Genomic DNA, 26,036 nt, shown 5'->3' with positions numbered 1-26,036 from the left:
GTCTGCCGCTTCCAAAAGTATTTATTTTCAATTCCAGCTAAAGCCATTGTCGTAATTAGAAAACACGAAGTCTTGAAAAGAAATGGTTTGAATAGGTACTGGAACACCTGTTTGAAATTCATGTTTTTAAGTGTTTTAAGTCCAGATTTGCAGATTATCAATTTGCTTCTAGGCGCCTCTCGGAATAAGACGCGAGCAATTTTTTGAGTAAGTTCTGTGTATTTTTGTACGAACAAAATTAGGTCTTTGTTTTTTAAGGGCAACATGCACATGAACTCGTTATTGGTCAGTAAATAAAAATATATACCCCCTATATGCAATTCTCTACTTCCATATAGGGGGTATATATTTTTATTTATTGACCAATAACGAGATCCTGTGGCAGCATGTGTTGAAATGGAACATTAAAAAGAAGACAATTATTTCTCAAACATATAGGTAGGACATATATATATATATATCTCAGCTCCGAGGCTGAGACTCATGCAGGACAATGGAGGGAAACCGGAAATAGACATGACCATATATGGAATAATGCACACGATGCACCGGTGTATTTTACCACCGTTACAGCGACTGTGCATCAGACTTCATGATTACAAATCGACTCGCCACGGACACGAGTTTGGATAAACTTGCACTTCGATGAGAACAATGTTACTGGAGAGTTCTGTATTCATTAAAAAAGAATGTGGACCATAACGCCAACTTTAGCATTTCAGTCAATCAAACGCAAGACGACAGTGGTAGTATGTCATTGGTTATCTGCCCCTGACATATCCAAGTGAAAAAGTTATGGGCGAATCTCCCTTTCATTAAACAGCAAGTGGAGACACCTTTAAAAGAAGAATCCAATTATGGATATTACATAAGAGATATAAAAGATAGTGAAATTTAACTGTGTATATATAATAGATGTATATCACCAAAAGGAATCATATCATCACCATTGATGATTAATAGAAGACTCTTGACATGCGAAAAGGAATTGGTAACAGTTGACATAAAATTGGGAATAAACATAAACCCCAGCAGACATTCAACAAATAAGACATAACACGAAATATACTGAAAATAAACATTCAGGGGTTATGAATATTTGGGGATATTTTATTTATGTCTCCACTATAAAAAATATCCCAAAAAATATTCATGATCCCTAACTTTTTTCCTTCAGTATATGATCATCTTATTGATGTAAAACCTACCCGAGTTTCCCGATAGGTGTTTAGTTATTTGGGTAGGCAATGATAAAAAGTATCAAGGCTACGAGCATCTTCCCGGGGCAAGTGAGTTAACTGACTATAAAAGTCCAGTTTCCGTGGAAACTGGACTTTTAAAGTCAGTTAACTCTCTGGCCTCGGGAAGATGGGCTACGAGTGCCTTCTGAAATGACACTCTTGTCCTTAACGCAATGAACATTTATGGACATCCAGAGAAAGGACATAGGCTTAAACACCCATCCGGTATTGAGCTAAACATTGTATCATTTCATATAAATTCCGTTTTCGAATATTTTTCGCCATATTGCCGGGACAGTGCCGAAGCGACGTTTAATCTTTACTCACTCACTCACACTATCACATTAATGATTTCCCTTTTGAATAATCTCGGGATCTGTTTTTAATTCGTTCAATTTCAACCTTAGAATATCCAAATGTTAAAGACATGTGTAACCGACAACACTAAGAAAATATTCTGTAATGATATATTCAGTTATAATATTAATAACAATATTAGTAGGAATGTCATAAATCGCTTATATGTACATAATTTGAGCATTTACCGATAATAACTGCAATGGATAATCTTTTTGTCCGGTCCGTTAAGATCCAATTTTTCTGGAAGGGTATTAACGGCACATTGCCCGCGAGGATTAGAAGAACATGGAGTTGTGTACCTCCTCTTGAAGAATCTTGAAAGGGGAGACAACTGATACAAGGGATGTATAACGCACGACATATGGAAGCTGGAGCAGTGGGTTGGAACATGAAGCAGGGAAGGATGCTGGAACAACAGACACGTAATATACGTATAGGAAACGAATAGCATTTTCCTGGCGTCTTGAACCAGACGCCAGACATCTATATGTTCCCTGGTTGGACGAATCTGTAAAACTCGCGTTCCGTTGATAAGGTCTATTCCAATGTTAAAAAACATACTAGAATATCCCGTATCTCATAATTCTCCATCAGACATCCGTACCCATCACCGTTAAGTATTCATATCCTGTTATCCATAACAGAACTGCTCTCCGAACAAGTTTAATAACGTCACGTGACTTCACGTCCATCTTTGATGTTCTCCATTCTGCTCAAGAAGTCATTCCATGATACTTATCAACGTCACCCACACCAGCCTAAAGTTGTTGTCATGGTAACCGGAAGATTAAAACCAGTCTCATCTCCACAGTCGCCATGTTGATCTTCGGCCGCCATCTTGAGATTACACGGAAACCACATTACAGATTGAGAGCATGGTAACACATGTTCATGGAAGTTTCAAGGCGAATTTGGACGACAGCAGTCGTCTACAGTTAGGTATCCTTGTGTATTAACACATCTCTAGAAGAAAAGTCGTTCTTTGGTAATTAGTCGTAGGGAGATATTGCTTGTAAACAATCAGCACCGTGACGTCATTACCCACAATCCTCTAAGTTTGCACAGTTCTTGATAGTGGTATTTCTTTCCTACCGTGGCACTTGAACCTCTGCATGCGAACCAAACACAAGATTTGTGACGTCATACCACGCAGGCGCAATTTTCAACACATATTCACGTGACGTTATTTCTTGTAGAGGTCGTTTACTGAAACGAATAATAAAAATAATTGTTTAAAAGGTGGCAAGTTTTGAAACTACATATGTAGGATATAAATATGAATTAGGTTATATTAATTCATCGTTTCTTGATTAAAAAGAGGCACAGCTTTACAGAGGTGCGCCCCTTAGCCGTGTCAGGATCCGAAGATCGCGGGTTTGAAGTCACCCTGATTGTGATTATTCGTCTATCAATCAAAACCCGTGCTCGTCAATTTCGCCAAAGCGAAAATGCGACCTCCGTCACTTCGGACTTTCTACTGAAAGAGGGGATAAACCAAACTGACCTTTTACAGTTAAAAGTCACTGCGTGCCAAGTTAGGCAGAGATGGCAGCTAAATATTGGGCTCCAAGTGAGGGGAACCCCTCGTATTTCCGAGTAAGAATACATGCCTAAAAAACGTATGCTTATCGGAGGAGACGATACATGGATCGGGTGGTCAGGCTCGCTGACTTGGTTGATACATGTCATCGCATCCCAGTAGCGTAGATCGATGTTCATGATGTCAATCACTGGATTGTCTGGTCCAGACTCGATTATTTACAGACCGTCGTCATGTAGCTGGGCTATTGCTGAGTGGGGTTAAACGACAAACAAACAGACGAAGGGGTTATTCAACTTTCAGCCCTGGCAAGTTTGAATCAGACTTTTCTCTTTACCTGTCCTCTAACTAACAGGGGCGGTTGACCTAGTGGTTAAAGCGTTCGCCCGTCACCCGGGTTCGATTCCCAACATGGGTACAATGTGCGAAGCGCATTCTGGTGTCCCCCGCTGCAATATTGCTGCTAAAAGCGGCGTAAAACCATACTCATTCACACAAACTAAAAGTCTTACCTAGATCAATCTATAATCACTGATTTCCCTAATTTCATAGACACAATGTTTAAATGATATGGCACAGTCACAACATTTTATACCGTCTATACTGAAAGTTGGCAGCACACTGTGGAGAGGAGATACCCTTTAATTTATGGTAGCCCAAAAAAATAGTTTGTCTCGAAACTCTTTGCTCCCAAGAAGTGGCACAATGACACTTAAGAATGACAAAAATACGAGAACTTCGTTCAAAATCAATAGTGACTTCCGAGAACTCCTGTTAAAAGAATGAAATAAAACGTAGAGAGAACCGAAGACTTAAGGTTTTGCATTGGAAGATGTTAATTACTGAAAGATAATGTGATTACTCAAAGATAAGACACTGGCGATTTAAGATAGCTGTTGCTTGGCATTCATTTTGTTTTAGGGATAAAACTTTCCTGTCCTCCTCCCCTTTTTCACCCTGCCCCCACCCCGGGTCTTTCTCACGTAGCTCAGCCTCTTAGGTGCCGCAATTCGTTGAACAGAGTTGCGTGGCTTATGCGTGTAGCAATCTAGGATCGTGGGTTTGAATCCCAGATTCGCGAAGGTTGTTTTTAGGTTTGGCAGCACCATATTCGCTACAATGAGTTTTATCTTTGTGGTAAACGTCTTAGTCCTCCATCACTCCGGGCTCTCAAGCCGACATATCGTAATAGTCATGGAATACTATTTAAAGCGGCGTTAAAACACGCACACTCACTTCTTTCTCGTTCATTCAGAAAAAAAACGCTTACCTTGATAGTACGTATCTTTCTCCATTGAACATTTTCTTGACTGTAACAGAAAACAAATCATATTAAACATTTATTCTTAAAATTAGCCAAAAATAGAAATTATCATTCATGAAAAATACATTTTTTTCAACGGAACGGCATTCTTCTGTTGTCAGTAGAAACTAGGACAACTTATGACATCAATACTGTGATAGCCTCCACATCAGGGCTGCCCTGGGACTCGATTGTGTTACGCCAATACAGACAGATGACACGCACGCCCCGGTCACACACAATCTGTGATAAAGTGAAACCTCGTTATTCCAGACCCCGTTAGTTCAGAGACCCCTGCATAGGGACGATGGTTTTGGTAACGCAACGTATAATGAAAAGGTCATTACTCTAAACCCAATCTCATTAAGATCAAATCTTAGTTAGCAATACCGCTAAACATTGATCTTAAGACGTCCCATTACAGGTCACATCAAGTGCAGAGTGCTTTCAGCGCTGCGACTGTTGTACCTCGAATGTTCTAACGACTGCTTTGTGGTGAGTAGACAGAGCGCCCACCTGGAGAGCGGGAGGTCGGTGATTCGATCCCCGGCCGAGCCATCCCCTAAGACGTTAACTGATGGTACTTGTTGTTACCCTACCTATCGCTTGGCATAAAGGGGATAAAACAAAGGTTGTCGGCTCGGCGTCAGTATACAGTGGGGTATTCATGTTAAACTGCGGCATGATATCTCAGTAGGCTAGTAAAACCACCAATAGTTCGGACAAGTACTGGCAGCCACCCGCACGCACACACGCACGTAGGTATATAAATGCAAACATCTTGAAAACTATTTCACCACCACCGAATGTTCTAGGAATAGCGAAACTCTGTAATTCCGAACCCCCGTTTGTCCGGAAGCCTCGACCTTCGGACGACTGCTTTAAGGAACGTGCTGATACATACGAAGGGTAACCCGAACGATTGCTCCAGGAAACGACACATTCAGTAAAGGGGTGTCACCGTAGACGATGCTGCTTACCCTTTTCTTGAAGTTAATGTTGGTCCTCACCACCCTGTGGTTCAAAGGCATCAGTGGACGGGCGTTTACCTCCATTGGAAGATCCTCAAGATTTTCCCGACCATTGTATAAAACTCGTAATGATGATAGCTGGAAAATACAAAATACAAGCAATAAAAAAAAATAAAAAAAAAATAAAAAAATAAATAAATAAAAATAAAATAAAATAAAATAAAATAAAATAAAATAAAATAAAATAAAATAAAATAAAATAAAATAAAATAAAATAAAATAAAATAATAAAATAAAATAAAATAAAATAAAATAAAATAAAATAAATAATACGTTTTCAACAGAAATACTTTGTTTGGTTCCATGGATCATGATTAAGGGGAATTCGTTGGTCATGGTCATCGTACTAATCGTATTAAGGGACCCAACTCTGCTTACAGAATTGAACAGTATTTTAATAAGATCACACTTTCCAGAGGCTCTTAACTGACTACAGGCGCCGCAATTCGCCGTGCAGAGTGGCGTCCCTTGGACACGTCAGAAACCTATGATTGTGGGTTCGACTCCCGGTTCGCCCCGATTATGTTTCTAGGTTTGTCAGCACCATATCCGTGCTCGTCGTGGGTTTCACTGAAGTGGTAAACGTCTGAGACCTGCATCACTTCGGGCTTTCCTCCCACATTAAGCTGACACGCTAATATAACTGGAATCCTGTTAAAGCGGCGTTAAACCCAACTCTATCCTAGCGAGTGATGTTCTTTCTATGTTGACCAATCAGATTCCACCTCTCACATCACTTGCACTAGCTGCAAACAATATGGCGGCGTCCAGTCAAGGCGATCTGAACAATATGCCAGGTCTATAGTTTAATAAACGGACCTTACCTCGTGAAGTGCATCAAATTATCTGAGCACCTTGATTAAAAACATGAAAATATTTGGAAAATATCTGTCGACGTTCAGTTGACGGTACACATGCTTTGCAAATCCTGCGGTTGAAATTCATGTTGTATACGAACCGGATGTCTAGTTCGTTGCGCGATTTTGATTGGACTATGCATAGACTCCCTTGCCTCGGGAAGATGGTTCAAACACGGCTGGCAGTTCGACGAACTGATGCAGGTCTTAAGCGAATATCAATTTGGTGAAACCCACGAGAACAATAATGATGATGACAAACCAAGGATCTTAATCGGGGTGAATCTAGGATTCTAACCCACCGTCATCGGATCCTGGTACGACTAAAGGACGCAACTCTGTACAGAAACGACGCCTTGTGCGTCTGTGCTTTCCTAACCTTAACAAGGATAACGTTGATCACGATACCATGGAACCCAGAACGATGTTACATAGCTATTGTTCTCATTTATCCTATATTTCAGTAGTGACTTCCAACAGGCAACCATTAAAGACAGCGGGGCGGTCGGGTAGCCTAGTGGTTAAAGCGTTAGCTCGTCACGCCGAAGACCCGGGTACAATGTGTGAAGCCCATTTCTGGTGTCCCCCGCCGTGATATTGCTGGAATATTGCTAAAAGCGGCGTAAAACCTCACTCACTCATTAAAGACAGGTGGTGATATTTCACACAAATCCCAAGTGTGCAGTACGAATATCTTTGTAATTTCGACTCTCGCGAGTTTACAGTAATTCTAAGTTATGGCAATTATAAGTTTAAAAAACAACAACGCAATTAACTGTTAGTCCCTTTATTTTACACATTACTATACCTTAATTTCATTATAACGACAACCAAGGCCTTTTAGTTTTGCTTTTATGGTTTCTCAAATGGGCGCTATATGGAGGGTCTGTAAAGCCCCCATCAAGCTGCTCATAAAAGATTGAAAAGCCCCATAAATCTGCTTCTGTGTACTGAAGTCTGTTTACCGTGTGCTTGTCGGAGAGGTGGGGAGGGGAGGGAGGTTGGGGTGGTTGTTCATGTCGGACACTGGCAAATCTTGCAACGTGCTAATTCAATAATATTGCACGACTATTGACGAAAACATCAAAAACTCTGTCACTCCACGAGAGATAGGAAGCAGACACCAATGCCAAACAAGCCGCGTCTTAATTACCGGCCATTTGATGCAGATAAAGAAGAAATTCCTCCAGTCCCTTGCCACAGCTATCCCGGAGTTATGAGAACTTCGATCGCCGGAGATTAAAAAGACGGGTTATTGCAACTTGTTCATCGAACGCCCTTGCTGCCAACTGGATGAGGACTCGTCAAGGATTGACCCGGCCCTGCTAAGAGCTTCAGGGACCATGTACGGAGCTCAATGGCTGGAAATTGCTGTTTTTATAAACAACACATCGCCGAGGAACACTTTGATGGATTGGATGGAGATGAGAGAGGTAGTTATAAGCATTCGCCTCGCCAGTTAAACTTCCAAATGGTGAAGAATTCATCTCGAGTATGTATCAAAATGTCCTCTGATCACTCGGAACTATTGAAGCAATCGATTGCAGATCCTGAGTAAATGTTTACTACCAACGTAATGAAGTTTGCAAAATCAAAGTTCACAATTTGTAATATTCATACTCTGCAAATACTTCCTTCCTGGGGGAATTTTATTCATGAATGACTCTTAAACGACCATAGCATATCTGGGAACACAAAGGAGTTTGTAGTGGAAGGAATTCGTTTCATTATTAATCTTACAACATTTCTGCTATTTCTAGAACCACTGCGCCGAATGGCTGATTGAATAATTTTGTACACGAAATTATCCTGATCATCGGTACATATTTGACATAGTTTGTGCAAATCTCTCTGATCTGAGTTTTGGAATATGGAGATTGAAGAAGGGCGGGATGACATCTGATGTAGTCCATTGTCAGTACTTCACGGCACAGCTTTCAGAGGATTGTTGTCAAGGTTATCACTTGACCCTGACAATAGCGAGGTATGAACACGTTTACCACGTGCAAATCAAAGAACTACTTCCATCGTCCGTGCATACACTACATTCCACCATCACGAGACCGCTTCCGTGGTCTAGGAGCAGAGCGATCCCCCCTAGCCCACCCCAACCCCCACCCCCACACCCCCGAGAGCGAAACGTCCGGGGCTCGATCCCTGGCCGCGTCATACCAAAATACGTTAAAATATGGTACTTGTTGTTACCCTGCCTGGCGCTCGGCATTAAGGGTCTAAAACAAGGACTGGTCGGCTCGGAGTCAGTATACTGTATCTGAGTGTTTTTTTTTATGTTAAACTGCGATTGGTATATCGATGGGCTAGCACTATACAATCGGACAAGTACAAGCAGCCACACACACGTGCATGCACGTTGCTATATAAGTGCAATAACCTTGCACGCGACGTTTCCCATTTCTCCTCACCTCACCCGATCACCATGTAAACAGCCACTGTGATGTAGTCGCTATTTGTAACCAACGAATCAAGCCTCGGTCATGTTTTAGCGAGAGGGACAACAGCCAATGTTCTGACCAATTAGACTCAGAAAACGTCGCACAAACGGCAATATTTCTTGTGCAACGTTGTGCCATATATGATGTATCAATCAGCTCGACACATTACTTTGATATTAGACAATCGTAGGGTTCGCTCCTAAGTTCATGTTCGGAGTAAGTCTCATTTCATTACCTTCGGAATGACAAAATAGAGATTTAAATAGCACCACTCAAAAGAGTGAATGAGTATGGTTTTGCGCCTTTTTTAGTAAAATCACGGCGGGGGACACCAGAAATGGGCTTCACACATTGTGGGGAATCGAACCCGGGTCTTTGGTGCGACGAGCGAAGGCTTAAACCACTAGGCTACCGCACCGCACCTCTCTGAAGAGACTTATATGAAGGATGTCAGTATTTCTAAAGAGGAACGCTACACAGTTGTGACGTTGGTGGCCCCATCTCATTGCAGTGGTATAAAGTCATATTGGTATAAAACTGTTATAAATTATTATTATCATTATTATCATTATTATTATTGTAATTGTTATTGATAAAACTGCAACATTTCGAAACTCGCCACAGACAATGTCGCTCCGAAGTCATAACTCCAGTCTAATTACGACCACAATGGGAATTTCGCAGACAATATTAATTTTATAATTGGACATGAAAACTCACTTTCTACATAACATTTTACATTAGATACACCGCTGTGAAATAACACGTCATTGTTCGTCACACTACACATTCAGAGTGCACATTGCAAGAGGCACCAGCCTCCATCACTCTCGGAGGGAGGGGGCAGTGAAGACTCTCCATCCCTCCATCCCTCTGACATTCATCAGCTGCGTTCCCTCATCCGTGACCCACTAATCCAACACAGAATTCCACTATTGACATTTTACTTCTATTAAGAAAGAATCCGCGATGTGTGTTACCATTAACACATCCGTGAAATCGATGCAGCATCTGAATGAAAATACACTAATTAAGTGCATCAACTTCCTTCAACATTGACGTTCAATCTTCTATCATCAGCGAACACTGTAACTCATTGTGTAAACGTTCATACAATATGGACAAAGCGTTTATAAGGTCAATATATTCCATACACCAAAGAGTTTGCGTTTTCGTACACGTTATTTAACTTGTCAGATGATTAAAACAGATATATGCCTTTCTTTCTTTAATAAATCAATCAAGTGTACTTACTTGAGAAAGTATACCATTTAAGACGTTGTTTTCAATATCCTATGTTGGATGATTTTTTATAGCTTCGATTCAAACTATTGTTCTCTGGTAAACCTAAGGAACAATTTCACAGTTTCTTTAAACTGTAATGATTAATTTGTTTGAAAAATCAAAATCTTGTAATATTTTCTCAATAAGGAATCCGGCGCTGCCATGGTTACAGGTCACCTGCTCGTGCAATGGAGCACGTGACCGAACACTCAACATGCCCCGAACGTGAACGACTAATGTTCACTCTCTCAACAGAACATTAGAATCAGCGGTCGTCTTTCATGCTTATTGATGTAATAAAAAAAGTTATGAAAACAGAAGTATAAAATCGATGCTAAGGCGAGAAACTGTTCTGGTCAAGTGCCATCGATCAGTGACCGTTTTTCACCATGTATCAAAGAGACTGGCTTTATGGGAGGAAGGCGAAACATAAATTGCCGCTGTTAAAATTCCTACAAAGTATCAAAATACTTCATAGAAATCACTGGATGTTTCAACAAAAGCATCTAAATGCAGCAGCTGCAATCAAACAACCTCGACCCCTTCAAACCCCGGTTCAACAAGCAGTTGGCCTAATTATTCCTATCAAATTAACGCCAAACTCACATCAAACAAGTTGAGGAAATTTACAAGATAGATTGGTGAGGGGTAAAATTTGAACCGGGCTCTGTCTTGCAGGAGCGACGCTTGGGTAAGCACCAAGCAGCACGCCTAATGAAGGGTCCGAAACCTCAACAGAAGACACATCATGGCAACTGAAGCCAACGCTATCCCATTCAGAAGAAGTGCCGGGAACAGTCTAACTAAATCTTAGTGGAAACCAACACAATTTGCTAGTCTGATTGGGTTATAACGACTTATTAATCGCAAAGAAATCGACGGCCGATTGAGCAGTTTGCTAAAATTCAATCGACGTGGAAGCGGTTCTCTCTCAGTTGGTTGAAGCAATGTGAAGCTCAACTGCGGGCCCAGATTGATCATTTAAAGGGGCCACACTCGGGCAGTTACTGACTTGGGTACACTTTATTATCCACTGCTATCATTATTGAACTGAATTTAGTGATAAGTTGCACTTTCTAAACCTTTTGATTTAAAAATAAACACTTAGACCAAAGGTTTACGTTAATCGGTTTATTTTTATATTTGACTTAATACCAATATTTTCGTAAATCTTGTTTTATTACTCACTCATTTAGAACAGCAGGGTTTGTGTTTAATGTTTAAATATACGTCAAATGCTTTAAAACTATTTTTTGTATGCTATCAAGCAATAATTCACATTGCAACACAACAGACAGTGCTTTCATAGTTACAGCGCCTGTGACTGAAAACTATTTAAAGCGGCGTTATTCTCAATTTGTTTTAACAGTCTGAAGCATAATTAACTTTTCCCCAGATTTTTCGGGAACAATTTTTTTTTTCGATAAAAACCTAACCAGATCCCAGTGAGCAAATCGCTACGACTGTCGTAAGTCTATGTTAAAGTAGTGGAGTTACGATCGTCTTTGCACTAAGATCGCTTTGTAGAACGGGTCTAGAAGTGCTGAGGTAAACAACTACACTTCGGGTATGGCGAACCGATTCCCATGCCCCCAATATTCGTTATATCAGGAGCTGACTATATACCAGATGGCTAGTGTGAAACCTTCTTACCTGCTCTTTAGATATATAGATGGGTTTGTTAAGTATAATCCACGTGACCGTCTCCTGACAACCAGGATGAGTGAGAGAGCCGTCGTAGGTCATGTAGTGTTCTGTCTTGGGCAGCAACTGTTCTAGAGCCAGATGGTGGACCTTCGCCCTCTTGCCTGGAACACACACAGACATGCACGCATCATATTCTGTTCTTTTAGGTGGAACATTTCTTGACATGAGGACATACAATTTTCAAAAGGGGGCATAACGGTCTTGCCTGGGACAAGAGAATTCTATATCATATATCTTGTCTGGGGCCACCAAAAGCTTTCTATATCATATATCTTGTCTGGTACCACCAAGAGCATTCTATATCATATATCTTGCCTGGGACCAACAAGAGCATTCTATCTCATATATCTTGTCTGGGACCAACAAGAGCATTCTATATCATATATCTTGTCTGGGACCAACAAGAGCATTCTATATCATATATCTTGTCTGGGACCAACAAGAGCATTCTATATCATATATCTTGTCTGGGACCAACAAGAGCATTCTATATCATATATCTTATCTGGGGCCAAAAAGAAAATTCTATGTCATATACATTTTATTTTGTCTTGGACCAACAAGATAAATATTTATCATATATCTTTCCTAATACCAACAAGTGAATCCTGTATCATATATATTGTGTTGGACCAACAAGTGAAACCTGTATCATATATCTTGTCTGGGACCAACAAGAGAATTTGACCAAAGGGTTATACAAACAAATCATACATAGTCCAAAAGGGGAATATTATATGATATATCTTGATTATGACCACGAAGGGGAATTAAATATTAGTATTACACGTTTCGCAAAGGGGGAATTCATTATTACGCATGTCGCCTGGGACCAATACATACTTATAAGTTGCATATTTTCGCCTAGGGCTTACGGAAAGAAATATTTGCCATATTTTGCCTTGGACGAAATATTGTTATGCAATATTCTGTTCTCAACTAAAGAAGCACTATGCATGTATGTACTACTCTATCTTTCCCTGGAAGGGAAGTAAACCTTCCGCATTCACCATATACCCAAATAACATCCAAATTTTCTAGGCCCCAAATTTCTGATCCATACAAGAGAATCGGGCTGATTTTTGTATCAAATATTCTAAAGTAAACATCATATGTAAACTTGTCCAGAACTCTAAGACTTTTTAATATGCTTGCAAAAAAATGTCTTGGCTTGAAATGAAATGTTATGTGCCTTCCTTGACCCAGTTAATATACTTGAAAAATACACGCCTAAGTATTTATAAAATGGAACCACCATTTTTAAAAACTACAACTTTGGTTTTATCCATATTTACAGTAAGTTTTGACCCGTCACAATAACTCTCTAATACATGTATTTGCTTTTGCAAGCCAGGTATTGTGCTCGAGAACATGACTATATCGTCAGCGAAAAAAACAGAAATAATTTATTAGTTTCGGGGTGAAGTTGTATTCCATCAGTGCGATTATTTTGGATTTGATATGTTAATTCATTTATGAAAAAGGAAAATAAGAAGGGACTTAATATACACCCTTGTCTGACACCCATGCTACTTACAAAATTATCCGATATAGCGCCATTGTTCCGGACACACCGCTTCATATTTTTATATAGAGAGCACAATAACTTTCCAATTTTGCTTCTTAGCCCATGTCTTTGAAAGAGTGACCACAAGTTAACCCTTTTCACAGAGTCAAAAGCTTTTGCAAAATCTATGAATACGGCCTTGTCATGGACCAAACAAGATTTGTATACAATGAATGCCAAAGGCCAAAAAAAATTTACACATGCCATGTTATTCCTCGGAAGTTGAAACAAAAATATCTTGCCGGAGATAAAAAAGGGAAATGAATGGTACATATCAGGTCATTAACAAGAGAATAAGTATCATGACATATCTTGTATAGAACCTGGAAGAATTATATATAACATGTATTGCCGGGACATTCGCTGTTTTTTTTGTATATACAGCATATTTGGCCTACTACATTATAAACACCAATATCGAAATGATGGTTTTGTGTCTTTTGTCTGGAACGTTAATATAATCGTTCACATTATATTTGCGATATACTCGTATTATCTATATGTCTTGGACACTAGCAAATAAAGTACGAGTTAATAACGACATAAAGAGAATTATAGAATTCACTGACTGAAGACACGCAACATTAAAGTATGCATGCCCTGTTGGTCATCAACATAATCGTACAGTATATTTCGGACTATTTCAAGTCAATTCATAATACTATTACCTTTAAAATGTAGCCCCCTGAGTTCTTTCGTTATCAACACAAATGCTTTGTTTGGTTCCTTGCCAATCTGGAAGGTAAATATACCGTAGATAATAATAACAACAATGACAACACTAATAATAATGACAATAATAACAACAACAACAACAACAACAACAACAACAATAATAATGACAAAACGATTTCCATAATCACAGGACTCCATTCGACGATTCTTACTCTATCATAAACAGGTGTTAGTGACGATACCACGTGAGAGTATCCTTCCCCACGGGTGACACCCGTCAAATAAGGAGGCATGTCAAATGTTCACCTGAAAAGAGACCAAATCCTCCAATTGTGACATTCAGAAGCACGTTCAGACATTGCCGTAAAGGACGTCGGAACACGATGACACGCAATCAGTCTAATCACAAAACCTAATCACGTGATCCTTATTGCGGTAAATATTTACGACATATATATATATATATATATATATATACTTGGGACCTATTATTACCCGGTGTCACACAGGGTCGTATTATAAGGGGTTTACTTGGACCTAGACTTTATAAATACTGGTATATAACTTAAGTCACCGATTATGATTGCTTTAAATTTTGCATAACGATATCGTAGTGCTGCAGTTAGTGGAACATCATTGGTGACGTCAAACTCCAAATACTTTATAATAAATACTAATGATAATAATATGTGCATTTATATGCGCCAGATTCCATTCACCAAGTGGATGCTCATAGCTCTACACTATTTTTTTTAATACCCCGGTCAATGGATCAGTGAGCACTCGATTTACATTCTCAGCTCCCTGGGGAGTATACAACCCAAGCTGCCTGTGAGGCGCTAGAAGGTTAACAGATACATTGTCATCTCATCCTACCGGGTACCCACTCACTGCTGGGTGAACAGAGGCACATTTCGAACAAAGTCACATGCCAAAGGAGACACCACATGTGGTACATGTGCTACGGTGTGGGGCAGGACCGAAGCCCTAGAAACTCTCGGGAGTCAAGCTGCCATCCAAATACTCTCCGAGACCGACGTTGCTTAACTTCACCTGATGTGTGATCTGTGTGCTGTGCACAGGACCACGTGCCAATGCGTTCAATGCCTCAAATATAAGTCTCTGAAGTTTATTTGTCAACATAATTGACTGTGATTGTTCCTTTGAGTGAGTGAGTGAGTGAGTGAGTATGGCTTCACGCCGCTTTTAGCAATATTCAAGCAATATCACGGCGGGGGACACAAGAAATGGGCTTCAAACATTGTACCCATGTCGGGAATCGAACCCGGGTCTTCGGCGTGACGAGCGAACGCTTTAACCACTAGGCTACCCGACCGCCCCTGTTCCTTTGAAAATGAAGGCAAATACATGTATATTTTAAACATAAAGCATGGTGCAATTTGTTACTACATCGCTGACGAGCTCCATTTCGTTCTTACTCATTTAGGAGCAATTACCGTAGGCGTGTATGAAGTACTGTTATTACAGAAATCAGTATCCCTATGATGGTCTGAGCACATGCTGGAGCAACTGAATTGACGCATTATCCAATATGTTGAAATATGATTGAAGTACAGTTAAACCTGGAGTCAAACAATATATACACGTACATGGCGTAACGGGGAATAGAGAAAATCAGAAATATGCACCTGGAAAAAGGTTAAGCACTCCCGCTTCTCTTTTTCCGTATATCCCAAACTTCCGTGTATCGTTTGAACATATCTATATATGACATTGGAGCCGTGAAGACCCGGGTTAGAATAGGTCCTCAGCAACCCATGCTTGTTGTAAGAGGCGACTACGGGATCTGGTGGTCAGACTCGCTGACTTGGTTAATGCATGTCATCGTATCCCCATTGCGTAGATCGATGCGCGAGATATCAATCACTCGATTGTCTGATCCAGATTCTATTTTACAGACTGGTGTCATATAGCTGGTATATTGCGTTAAACAAACAAACAAAGGACATTGATATCATATCTACATGTCTAGGATACCGCAGACACGTGACGAAACATTGTTACAAGAACCCCCTGTGTTCCTCCCGATGGCAAGTCCTAAGATGCCGAGAAACAGAGGATGCAGGTGATGCGGTAGTCAACTCACTATTTCCATGACACAGTTACAAAAAAACCCCACAGCATTCGATAAAATATTTCGATTTCTGCATTTCAATATACTTTCATCGCCCTTGAAAGTAAAACAAATATGTTTCTTCAGAAAGTTAATCCCGGATACATTTGAAAGAAATGACTATTTTCTGTTGAAATATGGTAAGCGGGGCTGAACTTTCTTCCAGGAAGCCGCCTCAGTTGTCTAGTAGTAGAGCGTCCGCCCGAAGAGCGGAAGGTCCGAGGTTCGATTCCCCGGCCGCGTGATGCCAAAAGACGTTAAAAGATGGTACTTGTTGTTATCCTGCCTGGTGAATACTTTCTGACATCCATTATCCATCGTTTATGACATCATCTATTGGTTATGCAACGTCTATAGCGATAGTCCTTTATAAAACACTTATAACTCTAGTCGGCGACATTGCCGTCATATCACGACAGGCTCGAGTTATTCGTGTGTGGACCAGTGGTTGATAATGTGAACACCGAATTGTGTTATCGGTGTACACACGCTGAGCCAAAGATCAGCCGAGAGTTGAATTTTCTGTAGGTTTCAAGACCACAGTTACTGAGACTATGTGAATACGTTAACATGATACTCGTGTAACTTTCACAGGCTTTTTTCTCATGTGTGCGTATGTTTGCGTGCGTGTGCGTACATGCGTATGAACGTTGTTTGATCCTTGGCCGGTAGTGTTTCCAGATAGTTACTTATGAATTATAAGAATACACGTCTGAAATTGGTTGACGCGTAACTTGTGCGTGCGTGCGTGTGCGTGCGTGTGCGCGCGTGTGCGTGCGTGTGTTTTACAGCCAATTTTAAAATTCAGTCAATTTGAAAAATCTGTGTGTGTGTGTGTGTGTGTGTTCGTGCGTGCGTATGTCTTTGTGCGCGAGCGTGTGTGTACATGTATATGTTTTTTTATTCGGGTGTATGTATATACATGTAATATGTGTGTGTATGTGTGCGCCAGAGAGTGTGTGTACACGGTTCGTACTCAGGAGTGAGAGTCTGTATTTATTTATACACGACTGCATGAGCATGCTGTGTATATAGCGCGTACAAACATCATATAATATTATTTTGATAATCAAGAGTGTCACTTCGGATAATAGAGTCTGATTACTGCGTCAAATAAACACATGCGTTCATACCATGTACACTCACGTGGGGCACTAAAATATCCAATCAATCAATAACCAATCATTGATACTTAGCAGCGAATGTGACGTTCCGATCTAAATGTGTAGCGTTAAGTGCAAAGGCATGCAGGCTGTCGAGACGCTGACGTCACGTGACCACTGACCTCCATGAAGACGGCGAGGATCGCCAGCCCCTTGTTACCCCGCACAGCCTCGGATATGTTGGAATACAGGTCCGAGTTGTATGCAACGATGTGCATCTGGAAAATATAAAACACAGGTAATTTAATTGAGAAGTATGTTATTAATTTTCACGAACGGCTGAAAAGTAAAAAATATGAAAAAGAAGAAATCCCCGTATCAAAGCAGGTTTGAATCATTGTGCAGAGTTGCGTCCCTTGGGCATGCAGAACCTGTGATCATGGGTTCAAATCCAAGATTCGCTCTGATTTTTTTTCTAGGTTTGTCAGCACCATAACGTCTTCGTGGGTTTTACAAAAGCGGAAAATATCTAAGACCTGCAACATTTTAGGATTTCCTCTAAAATAAAGCTGATGTGAAAAGACTGTAAAAACAGCATTGAACCAAGCTCGTTCAGTCACTAAATGGAAAAAAAAACAAGTTAAAAAAACCTCAGTATACGCCAATGTTTGATGGTGGCTAAAATGAAACAAACAAGAAATGTTTATTCACTGAATGTAGTGCGGGTACAACAGCTCTGCTTTGGACCTTTAGTTTGGACCAATGTTTCGGAGACGGGTTTCATCCTGGTATTAACATGGGGAAAATGGACAAAATTTTACAAATATTTCATAACGTTACATGCCACATATTAAGAATAGGAAATTGTGAAATAAGGGAATGGTACAACAAACGACCATGTTCCATTATCTTTAGATTGCCAAGGGTCAACCCGATAACGCATATCGAACAAGGCCCGCATCTCTGATTGTGCTGGTCAGATAGAGTTAACAAATGTAAGACGTTCTTTAGCTGTATCTACAGCTGTTTATCACCGACCCTTATCAAATCACTAGTACCATGTATACACTCGTGGCATACTAGCAACTGTTAAGCTATTATTCTTACTAAACTTCACTCATCAATGCCTCGGTCAAACTAAATTATATAATTCTGTAAATATAGCGCCACTAAAGTTCACAATAACAACGTTATCATCAGTTTAATCAGTAAATGAGATTATCTGTATTAGCTTGAATAGGTATAAATACGGACGACAGACAGTCACAAATCGTTCTTTTTAAACTGACTGTTTATTCACTCAGATCTTGTGTTGGTCGTGTATATTGGTACCACTGCTAAGCGAGCTGATTCCACCACTCTCGTTTTAATATGTTTACCATAAAATGTTGACAACCCATATTGGTAACAACTACCGTTGAAAAGTGCCGCTCGAATAAACCGATGGAATTAAGACTAATGTGCAGAGAACTAATATTCTACTTTCAATATTGGACTTTGTTACATTCCAGGTCAATGTCCGTGTAAGGAAAACGAGGTTTGTTGGTACAACAAGGCTCACTTACTAATAAAAGCAACAAAACCCCATTCCATAATCATAAGAAATATCCATTGTCCATTGTGCGATTCCGACTATATCATGAGCATGTGTTTATAAATCACTATCAAATAGTGATGATACCAGATGTTCGCGAAAAGGTGAGCGTAAACTACCCCACAGGTGGCAAACATATCCAAACACATGCAAAGGCAAATCAATTGTTCACCTGAAAAAACAATGATTCACCTCATTCGCGTTTTAATACTAGTAACGTTTTATAAACGTTTGTATTTCTTTGGTCCAATCCAATTGTCAAGTGTATGCTTTCTTTTACCCGGCAGTTTATAGACATATAGACGAAAAGTACACATCTAAAGAAGTATTTATCAACACCACACTTTACAACCAGACATCAACTTTCCTTAATCGTTTGTATCAGTTTGCTGTTGGTTAAATATATTTAATTTCATTTCGTTTGACATTTGCAGTAACGAAAACGATTAACATTTGACGTGTCTACCGACATTTTTAAATACATCCTATTTCCCCAAGCTAGCACTAAACAACCAACCAACGAGGCCTAAACAACCAACGAGGGGGATTTTATCAGGCGTATTATATATCAAAGTTAATATTTATCAAGATACTACCTGATAATTGGAAGAATTAATGTTTTCCCCGCTCGAGGTACATTAAGTGGAACTGTAGGCACGACAGGTTTTATATATATTTTTTATTTCAATATTAACTTTGATATATACTGAACCGCAAAAGAAACGTCACCATGGATAGATATATGAGAAACCTTATTTGTCCAAACACTGTAAACATACTTTGAGACATATTGAAAAAAAGAAACTTGGTAAAACTGATCATCAAGGTTGAAATTAAAGTGTCATATTGTTCTTAAAGTGAAACACAACACTAGTCTCGGAGAAAATGTCATCACAAGTTAGTATCTCGTGTGTATTGCTGACTGACGTGCAACGTCGATACCTGGAAATGGATGAGTCGGTTGATGAAGGCCATAGGCACTTAAGCCCACACTCTGAGGAACGTCTGACGCAGTTCAGCTGCAGTTGTCGGCCTTGGTCGGACGTCATTCAGCCGTCTTTGAATCTCGTCCCACAGGTGCTCAATGGGATTTAAATCGGGACTGAGGGCAAGCCACTCCATGATGCTCGGACCAATCCACGAGTCTCTCTCAACAACACAAGCATCCGAATAACGTTTCCCACGGCGTCGCCAGACTCGCTCTCTGCCATCAGCTGTTGAGATACGGTAACGGCTCTCGTCTGAGTGGCGACAGTGCTGGTGCGGTGTAGCCCATTGAAGACGGTCCCGTCGATGACTTGGTATCAGAATGGCTCCTCGGTGTGGCCTGTGACAGCGGAGGTGTCTGCTCGTCAATCGTCGAGGCACGGTGTCCGCACTAATGTCTCGCTGGTGTGTCCCCATGGTCTGTCGAGCAGTTTCCTTGTCTTTCACTACGTGGTCGATCATCTGTAGTGTTGGTGGTCTGGCTGATACCGTTGCTGGAGCCTGCATATGGTCCTTACGTGGACTTGAAATGCATTGGCTACATGCCGGGCGGTTTGTCCACCTTGCAATCGTCCAATGGCTTGGTGTCGCTGATTTGTTGTCAATCTTGGCATGTGGTAGCAATTCAGTAACGAATGACTGTTATCCGATCTGGGTGAATTTTTATAGGGCAAGAAATGGGGGAACGCATGTTCATTTCAATCTGCAACGTGCATCGGGTTACCATGCGTTTGCGCGATCGGTTTAATTGTCATCTGCTTTGTTTTTTTTTTATCATCAAATCTAATTTTTCCGGACAAGGTAATGTTAAATTTGAGAAACCTTGACAAGAATTACCCAGATTTTTTAATGACAACTTTTCATGCAATGTTACTTGGGCTGACGTTTCTTTTGCGTTTCAGTATATATCACGCCTGATTAAATCATTCTCGTTGGTTCTTTATACAAATATTTGTATAATATACCCTTTCAAAAAAGAAACGAACAGGTAGATTTTAAGTAAATTTATTGTACCTAATAAAATCGATATATTTAATTTAATATCATAGATACACATATGACATTTTGGAGCTCGATAGTCACATGTTGTTGTACAAAGGCAATGAAAACTGTTCATTGTCATGTCACATAAGGCCACAAGAACTGAACTCAGTATCTTGTGTGACCGACCCGGGCAGCAATCAATCACGGCTCTGCATCTCCTCGGCACTGACTGGATAAGTGTACGAATTCTGTCCTGCGGAATTCTGCGCCATCCCCCCCCCCCCCCCCCCAAACACACACCATGACACAATCGCCACCGAATTTGTCGAATACACGTGCACAATGTGGGCAAAACGCTCATTTCGACGACGAAAACACGTTGTCTTCCATCTCGCCGGTGAAGAAGAAATCGTGATTCATCGTTTTACCACACTCGTCTCCAGTTTCTCTAAACCCAAGGCTGTTAAGCATGGCACCAACACAAGTGTCACTGTCTATGGATCTGTTGCAAAACAGGGACGATAACTGGTCTTCTGGGTCGGATTCCAGCCTCGCGAAGATGGTTCCTGACAGTCTGGTCCGATATCCTCCTCAAACCAGGGATGCGTCCTGCAGTCTCCGTAGCTGTGGCATTGCGATGACGTAGGTGGAACAGTCGAATGGAGCGATCCTGTGCAGGGGTGGTAACTCTTGGTCGGCCGGTTCTCGGACGGTCTGCCGTGGAATTGAACTGTGTGTATCGGTCCCAAACCCGGCAAATGGTGCTGTGGTGGACGTTGAAGTTGCGTGCAACAGAGGACTGCGATTCCCCAGTTTCGATACGTCCTGTGTCGATGTTCCGATCGCGGCATTTTCGAACTTGAAAAATGTTGAAAATTGAATGACAAATTATTGGCTTATGCTTGCCTTTTTATAGCCACTACCACGAGTTACGAATGCCATAACTTGCACGTGCATTTTGCTTTACTGTTTCCCTTCATGACATTTTTGAACAAGTGTGAAAACAATGCCGTTTTAGACATTGTTAATGGACAATGGCTGCGTTTTTTGACGCACCGTTTGTCGAATATCATATATATATATGTAGAGAGAGAGAGAGAGAGAGAGAGAGAGAGGGAGGGTATTTTTCGTCTGGTAAACAAGACGAAGTATTGGATGCTGGATCTTCAGAAAGATGTTTTTGAGGACATATTCTTGCCTTATATAGTGTGTCTTGAAGTGCTCCAAACCCAAACGCACGCACGCACATATGCACGCCCGCCCGCCCGCACAATAAGACTGACAATTTCAACTCTTGCAGGTCTTGTCGTTGCACATGAGTTTTTCACAGGAGCTTAACCCGTTCCTTGACGACAATCCTTATGTGCACTTTGCAATTTATTTTTACCAACCAGCAATGAAAGGAAATTAATATTTGACATGCTTATATAACACCGAGAATCCTTGCTCTTCTACGCTTTATATTTTTATCTAACCGTTTCTCATTTAAAAAGGGACTGACAATGCTTGTTCTTTACAAATGACCTTTACATAATTTTTTCAACGGATGCAGAAACATCAAACATTAATTTGGCATCGAGTATTACATTAACAAATCCCTGCTTTTATATGACAATTATGTATTTTGCCAAGTAGTGGGTGAATATTATTTTTTCGTCAAATGAATAGCCCTGTTGTCGTGTACTGAGACGCAATTTCATAGCCAAACCTATTTTGTTTGAAACTTAAATACGATCAGAGACTTAAACTGTTCAATGCGGTTCGTCAGCTCCGATATTTAGTCTCTAATCTTCAGGAAATCTTTGTAGATTTATGAATTGACTGGAGCGAGGCTTTAAATCCATTACCAACAATTTAATCAGGCCGCGCAGTCAGTCTACTGATAAAGCGACTATAACTCCTAGTCGGGGACTTGTAATCGAATTTTTGTTTTCTGATCGACTGAGCAGAGGAAACATTGGAAATACCAGCTCTTATTTATGGCGCTAAGTCCTAACAGGAACGTCGGCGTTCTTTTGTATACGGCACGAGGGTGGGTGTAGTGGGGGTGGTGATGGTTTTAATGGGGGTGGTGATGGTTGTAGTGGGGGTGGTGATGGTTGTAGTGGGGGTGGTGATGGTTGTGGGGGATGGTGATGGTTGTAGTCGGGGATTGTGATGGTTGTAGTGGGGGGTGGTGATGGTTATAGTGGGGGTGATGATGGTTGTAGTGGGGGTTGTGATGGTTGTAGTGGGGTTGTGATGAGTGTAGTGGGGGTGGTGATGGTTGTAGTGGGGGTTGTGATGGTTGTAGTGGGGGTTGTGATGGTTGTAGTGGGGGTTGTGATGGTTGTAGTTGGGATGGTGATGGTTGTAGTGGGGGGTGGTGATGGTTATAGTGGGGGTGATGATGGTTGTAGTGGGGGTTGTGATGGTTGTAGTGGGATTGTGATGGTTGTAGTGGGGGGTGGTGATGGTTATAGTGGGGGTGATGATGGTTGTAGTGGGGGTTGTGATGGTTGTAGTGGGGTTGTGATGAGTGTAGTGGGGGTGGTGATGGTTGTAGTGGGGGTTGTGATGGTTGTAGTGGGGGTTGTGATGGTTGTAGTGGGGGTTGTGATGGTTGTAGTTGGGATGGTGATGGTTGTAGTGGGGGGTGGTGATGGTTATAGTGGGGGTGATGATGGTTGTAGTGGGGGTTGTGATGGTTGTAGTGGGTGGTGGTGATGGTTATAGTGGGGGTGATGATGGTTGTAGTGAGGGTGGTGATGGTTGTAGTGGGGGTGGTGATGGTTGTAGTCGGGGATGGTGATGGTTGTAGTGGGGGGTGGTGATGGTTATAGTGGGGGTGGTGATGGTTGTAGTTGGGGTGGTGATGGTTGTAGTGGGGGTGGTGATGATTGTAGTGGGAGTTGGTGATGGTTGTAGTGGGGGTGGTGATGGTTGTGGTGGGGGTTGTGATGGTTATAGTGGGGGTGGTGATGGTTATAGTGGGGATGGTGATGCTTGTAGTTGGGATGGTGATGGATGTAGTGGAGGGGAGTGAATGTGGGTGGGGTAGGGAGGTGTGAGTGTTGGTTGGGTAGAGGAGGAGCATGTGTGGGTGGGATGGAGGGGAGTGAATGTGGGTGGGGTAGGGAGGTGTGAGTGTGGGTTGGGTAGAGGAGGAGCATGTGTGGGTGGGATGGAGGGGAGTGAATGTGGGTGGGGTAGGGAGGTGTGAATGTCGGTTGGGTAGAGGAGGAGCATGTGTGGGTGGGATGGAGGGGAGTGAATGTGGGTGGGGTAGGGAGGTGTGAGTGTGGGTGAGGTAGAGGAGGAGCAAGTATGGGTGGGATTCAATACTTCATCGTTATTAAAAAGAAAGTTTAATTTGTACATACTTGTATTTTATGATAGTTTCGGGATAAAATGTTTGAAAAATAAACTGACAGAGATATTCATCTCCAATATCATTAACGTCACAGATTGTAATGTTCTATTGTAAATGGTATATTTGTCCATCTGAAACCGGCAGTTGATGGGTTAAAGTCCTAATTTAAAATGAAACACGGCTCTAAAATGCCATCGAATCAAATTACATTCGGTTCAATGATACTTATAACAGAGTAGGAGATGCTATGGTTGCGAATGGTACCGTTTTGTTCATGGAATGAAACTATAACATACTGGATAATCGAGGGTGGACCGAATGTACTTAATGATTAATAAACATAGTCCCTCTCCATAACCAGACAGTATCCATTACCATGACAACAAAAACAAACGTCGAAAACAAAAACAAAAAACACTTCTACGAAATTAAACATATCATAAACACCATGTGTGGTGAGCGTACAACTATCCCACCAACGCATTATGTCAATAGACGAAAGAGCATTTTTCTAAACTAAGAATGAAGAGTTTCGGCTTGAGATGAACCCAGTCGTGAAGTGGTACCATATAATTACCCGATTGACGGCACTATATACATGTGAGTGATAGATCAAACACAGTGGCAATACGGTGTCGATCCGACAATGTAAAACATCCCACTTATACAACCATACACTGCTCTCTATCGATTACATAATGGACGTGGGGGCCCCGAATTAACATGGAATCTACAGCAGCAGCTGCAACAACGCAGACAGCATCGTCAGATCAAATAGACGATAACGACGAAGATCTAATCCAATATTGAGGATTAAGGCATTTTCCAGGCGAATTTGCAAGTATTGATTATGTTCGCTTGACATGCCGAAGTCTGTCACGGGATGATAATTATATTACGATAAGCTTGATGTATCCCTTCAGTCACCGAGAGCCACTCTTGCAGCCGATATCATCATTATTCGAAAATTACGCAAGCTTAGATTAAAACTGATGGTTAAGATCAATATTAGGTCATAAACATGTCGTGGTTTAAGTTTGGGCGCTTTCTGAAGAATTAATATCTACAGTAAACCCTTTTAAATGGAACGAGCTGGATCTTTGGAACTATTCGAGTTATCCATTGTTCGAGACAAACGGGGTGTTGATATACCATAGTGCTGATGCAGTATTTACAGGGTCATAATTTTGCATCGTCTAATATGGTATATCGAGATAAAGGGGTTCGAGTTATGGACATGGCACTGTATCTTCCACTGATGGTTTCAAGCAGTTCGGGGTGTCAGACATCTTCCCGAGGCAAGTGAGTTAACTGACTATAAAAGTCCAGTTTTCACCCTTGCCGAACTATGCTGGTATTATGGAGTTACATTTTGGCTGGACTAACGAGTCTATGCATAGTCCAATCCAAATCCGGTTCGTAAAGTGTCATGCAGATTTCGGTCGACTGCAGGATTTGCAAAGCATGTGCACCGCTAACTCGTTGTCAACAGATATTTTCTAAATCTTTTCATGTTTTTATTCAAGGTGCTCACGTGATTTGATGCACTCCGCGTTGTAAGACTCATTTTATCACAATATAGATCTTCATTATCGATCAGACCGTCTTGACTGGGCGCCACAGTTTTGTTTGAAGCAAATGCAAGTGATACGAGAGGTTGAATCTGATTGGTCAATAGGAGAGGCATAGAAAGGACATAACTCGTAATAGCTACTGGTGGGGCTACGATCGAGCCCAGGAATTCCAGCCTAGTTCGGCAAGGGTTGAAACTGGACTTTTAAAGTCAGTTAACTCTCTTGCCTCGGGAAGATGTGGGTTGATTTGGCCGCTATGAAAGTAATAAAGGTACTGCTGTGCCGCGTCT

General features: G+C 41.1%; 1 protein-coding gene across 1 annotated transcript in view; it reads right to left on the bottom strand.

Annotated features, from left to right (window-relative positions):
* Positions 1–368: 368 nt before the first annotated feature.
* Positions 369–26,036, bottom strand: part of LOC124139643 (putative carbonic anhydrase-like protein 1) — a 114,945-nt gene continuing 89,277 nt past the window's right edge. Inside the window, exons 5-10 of the mRNA XM_046506901.2 lie at positions 17,438–17,533; positions 14,012–14,078; positions 11,723–11,877; positions 5,425–5,553; positions 4,412–4,451; positions 369–2,807 (exon numbers count right to left, since the gene is read on the bottom strand). Coding sequence (XP_046362857.1) covers positions 2,785–2,807; positions 4,412–4,451; positions 5,425–5,553; positions 11,723–11,877; positions 14,012–14,078; positions 17,438–17,533 — 510 coding nt within the window. The 3' untranslated portion in view covers positions 369–2,784. The remainder of the gene's footprint in view (positions 2,808–4,411; positions 4,452–5,424; positions 5,554–11,722; positions 11,878–14,011; positions 14,079–17,437; positions 17,534–26,036) is intronic.

The sequence above is a fragment of the Haliotis rufescens genome, unplaced genomic scaffold (genome assembly GCF_023055435.1).
Source record: "Haliotis rufescens isolate VD_foot unplaced genomic scaffold, xgHalRufe1.0.p SCAF_7, whole genome shotgun sequence".
Classification (NCBI taxonomy): Eukaryota; Metazoa; Mollusca; class Gastropoda; order Lepetellida; family Haliotidae; genus Haliotis; species Haliotis rufescens.
Note: the sequence above shows the minus strand (reverse complement) of the source record. Positions and strands in the feature narration are given on the sequence as shown.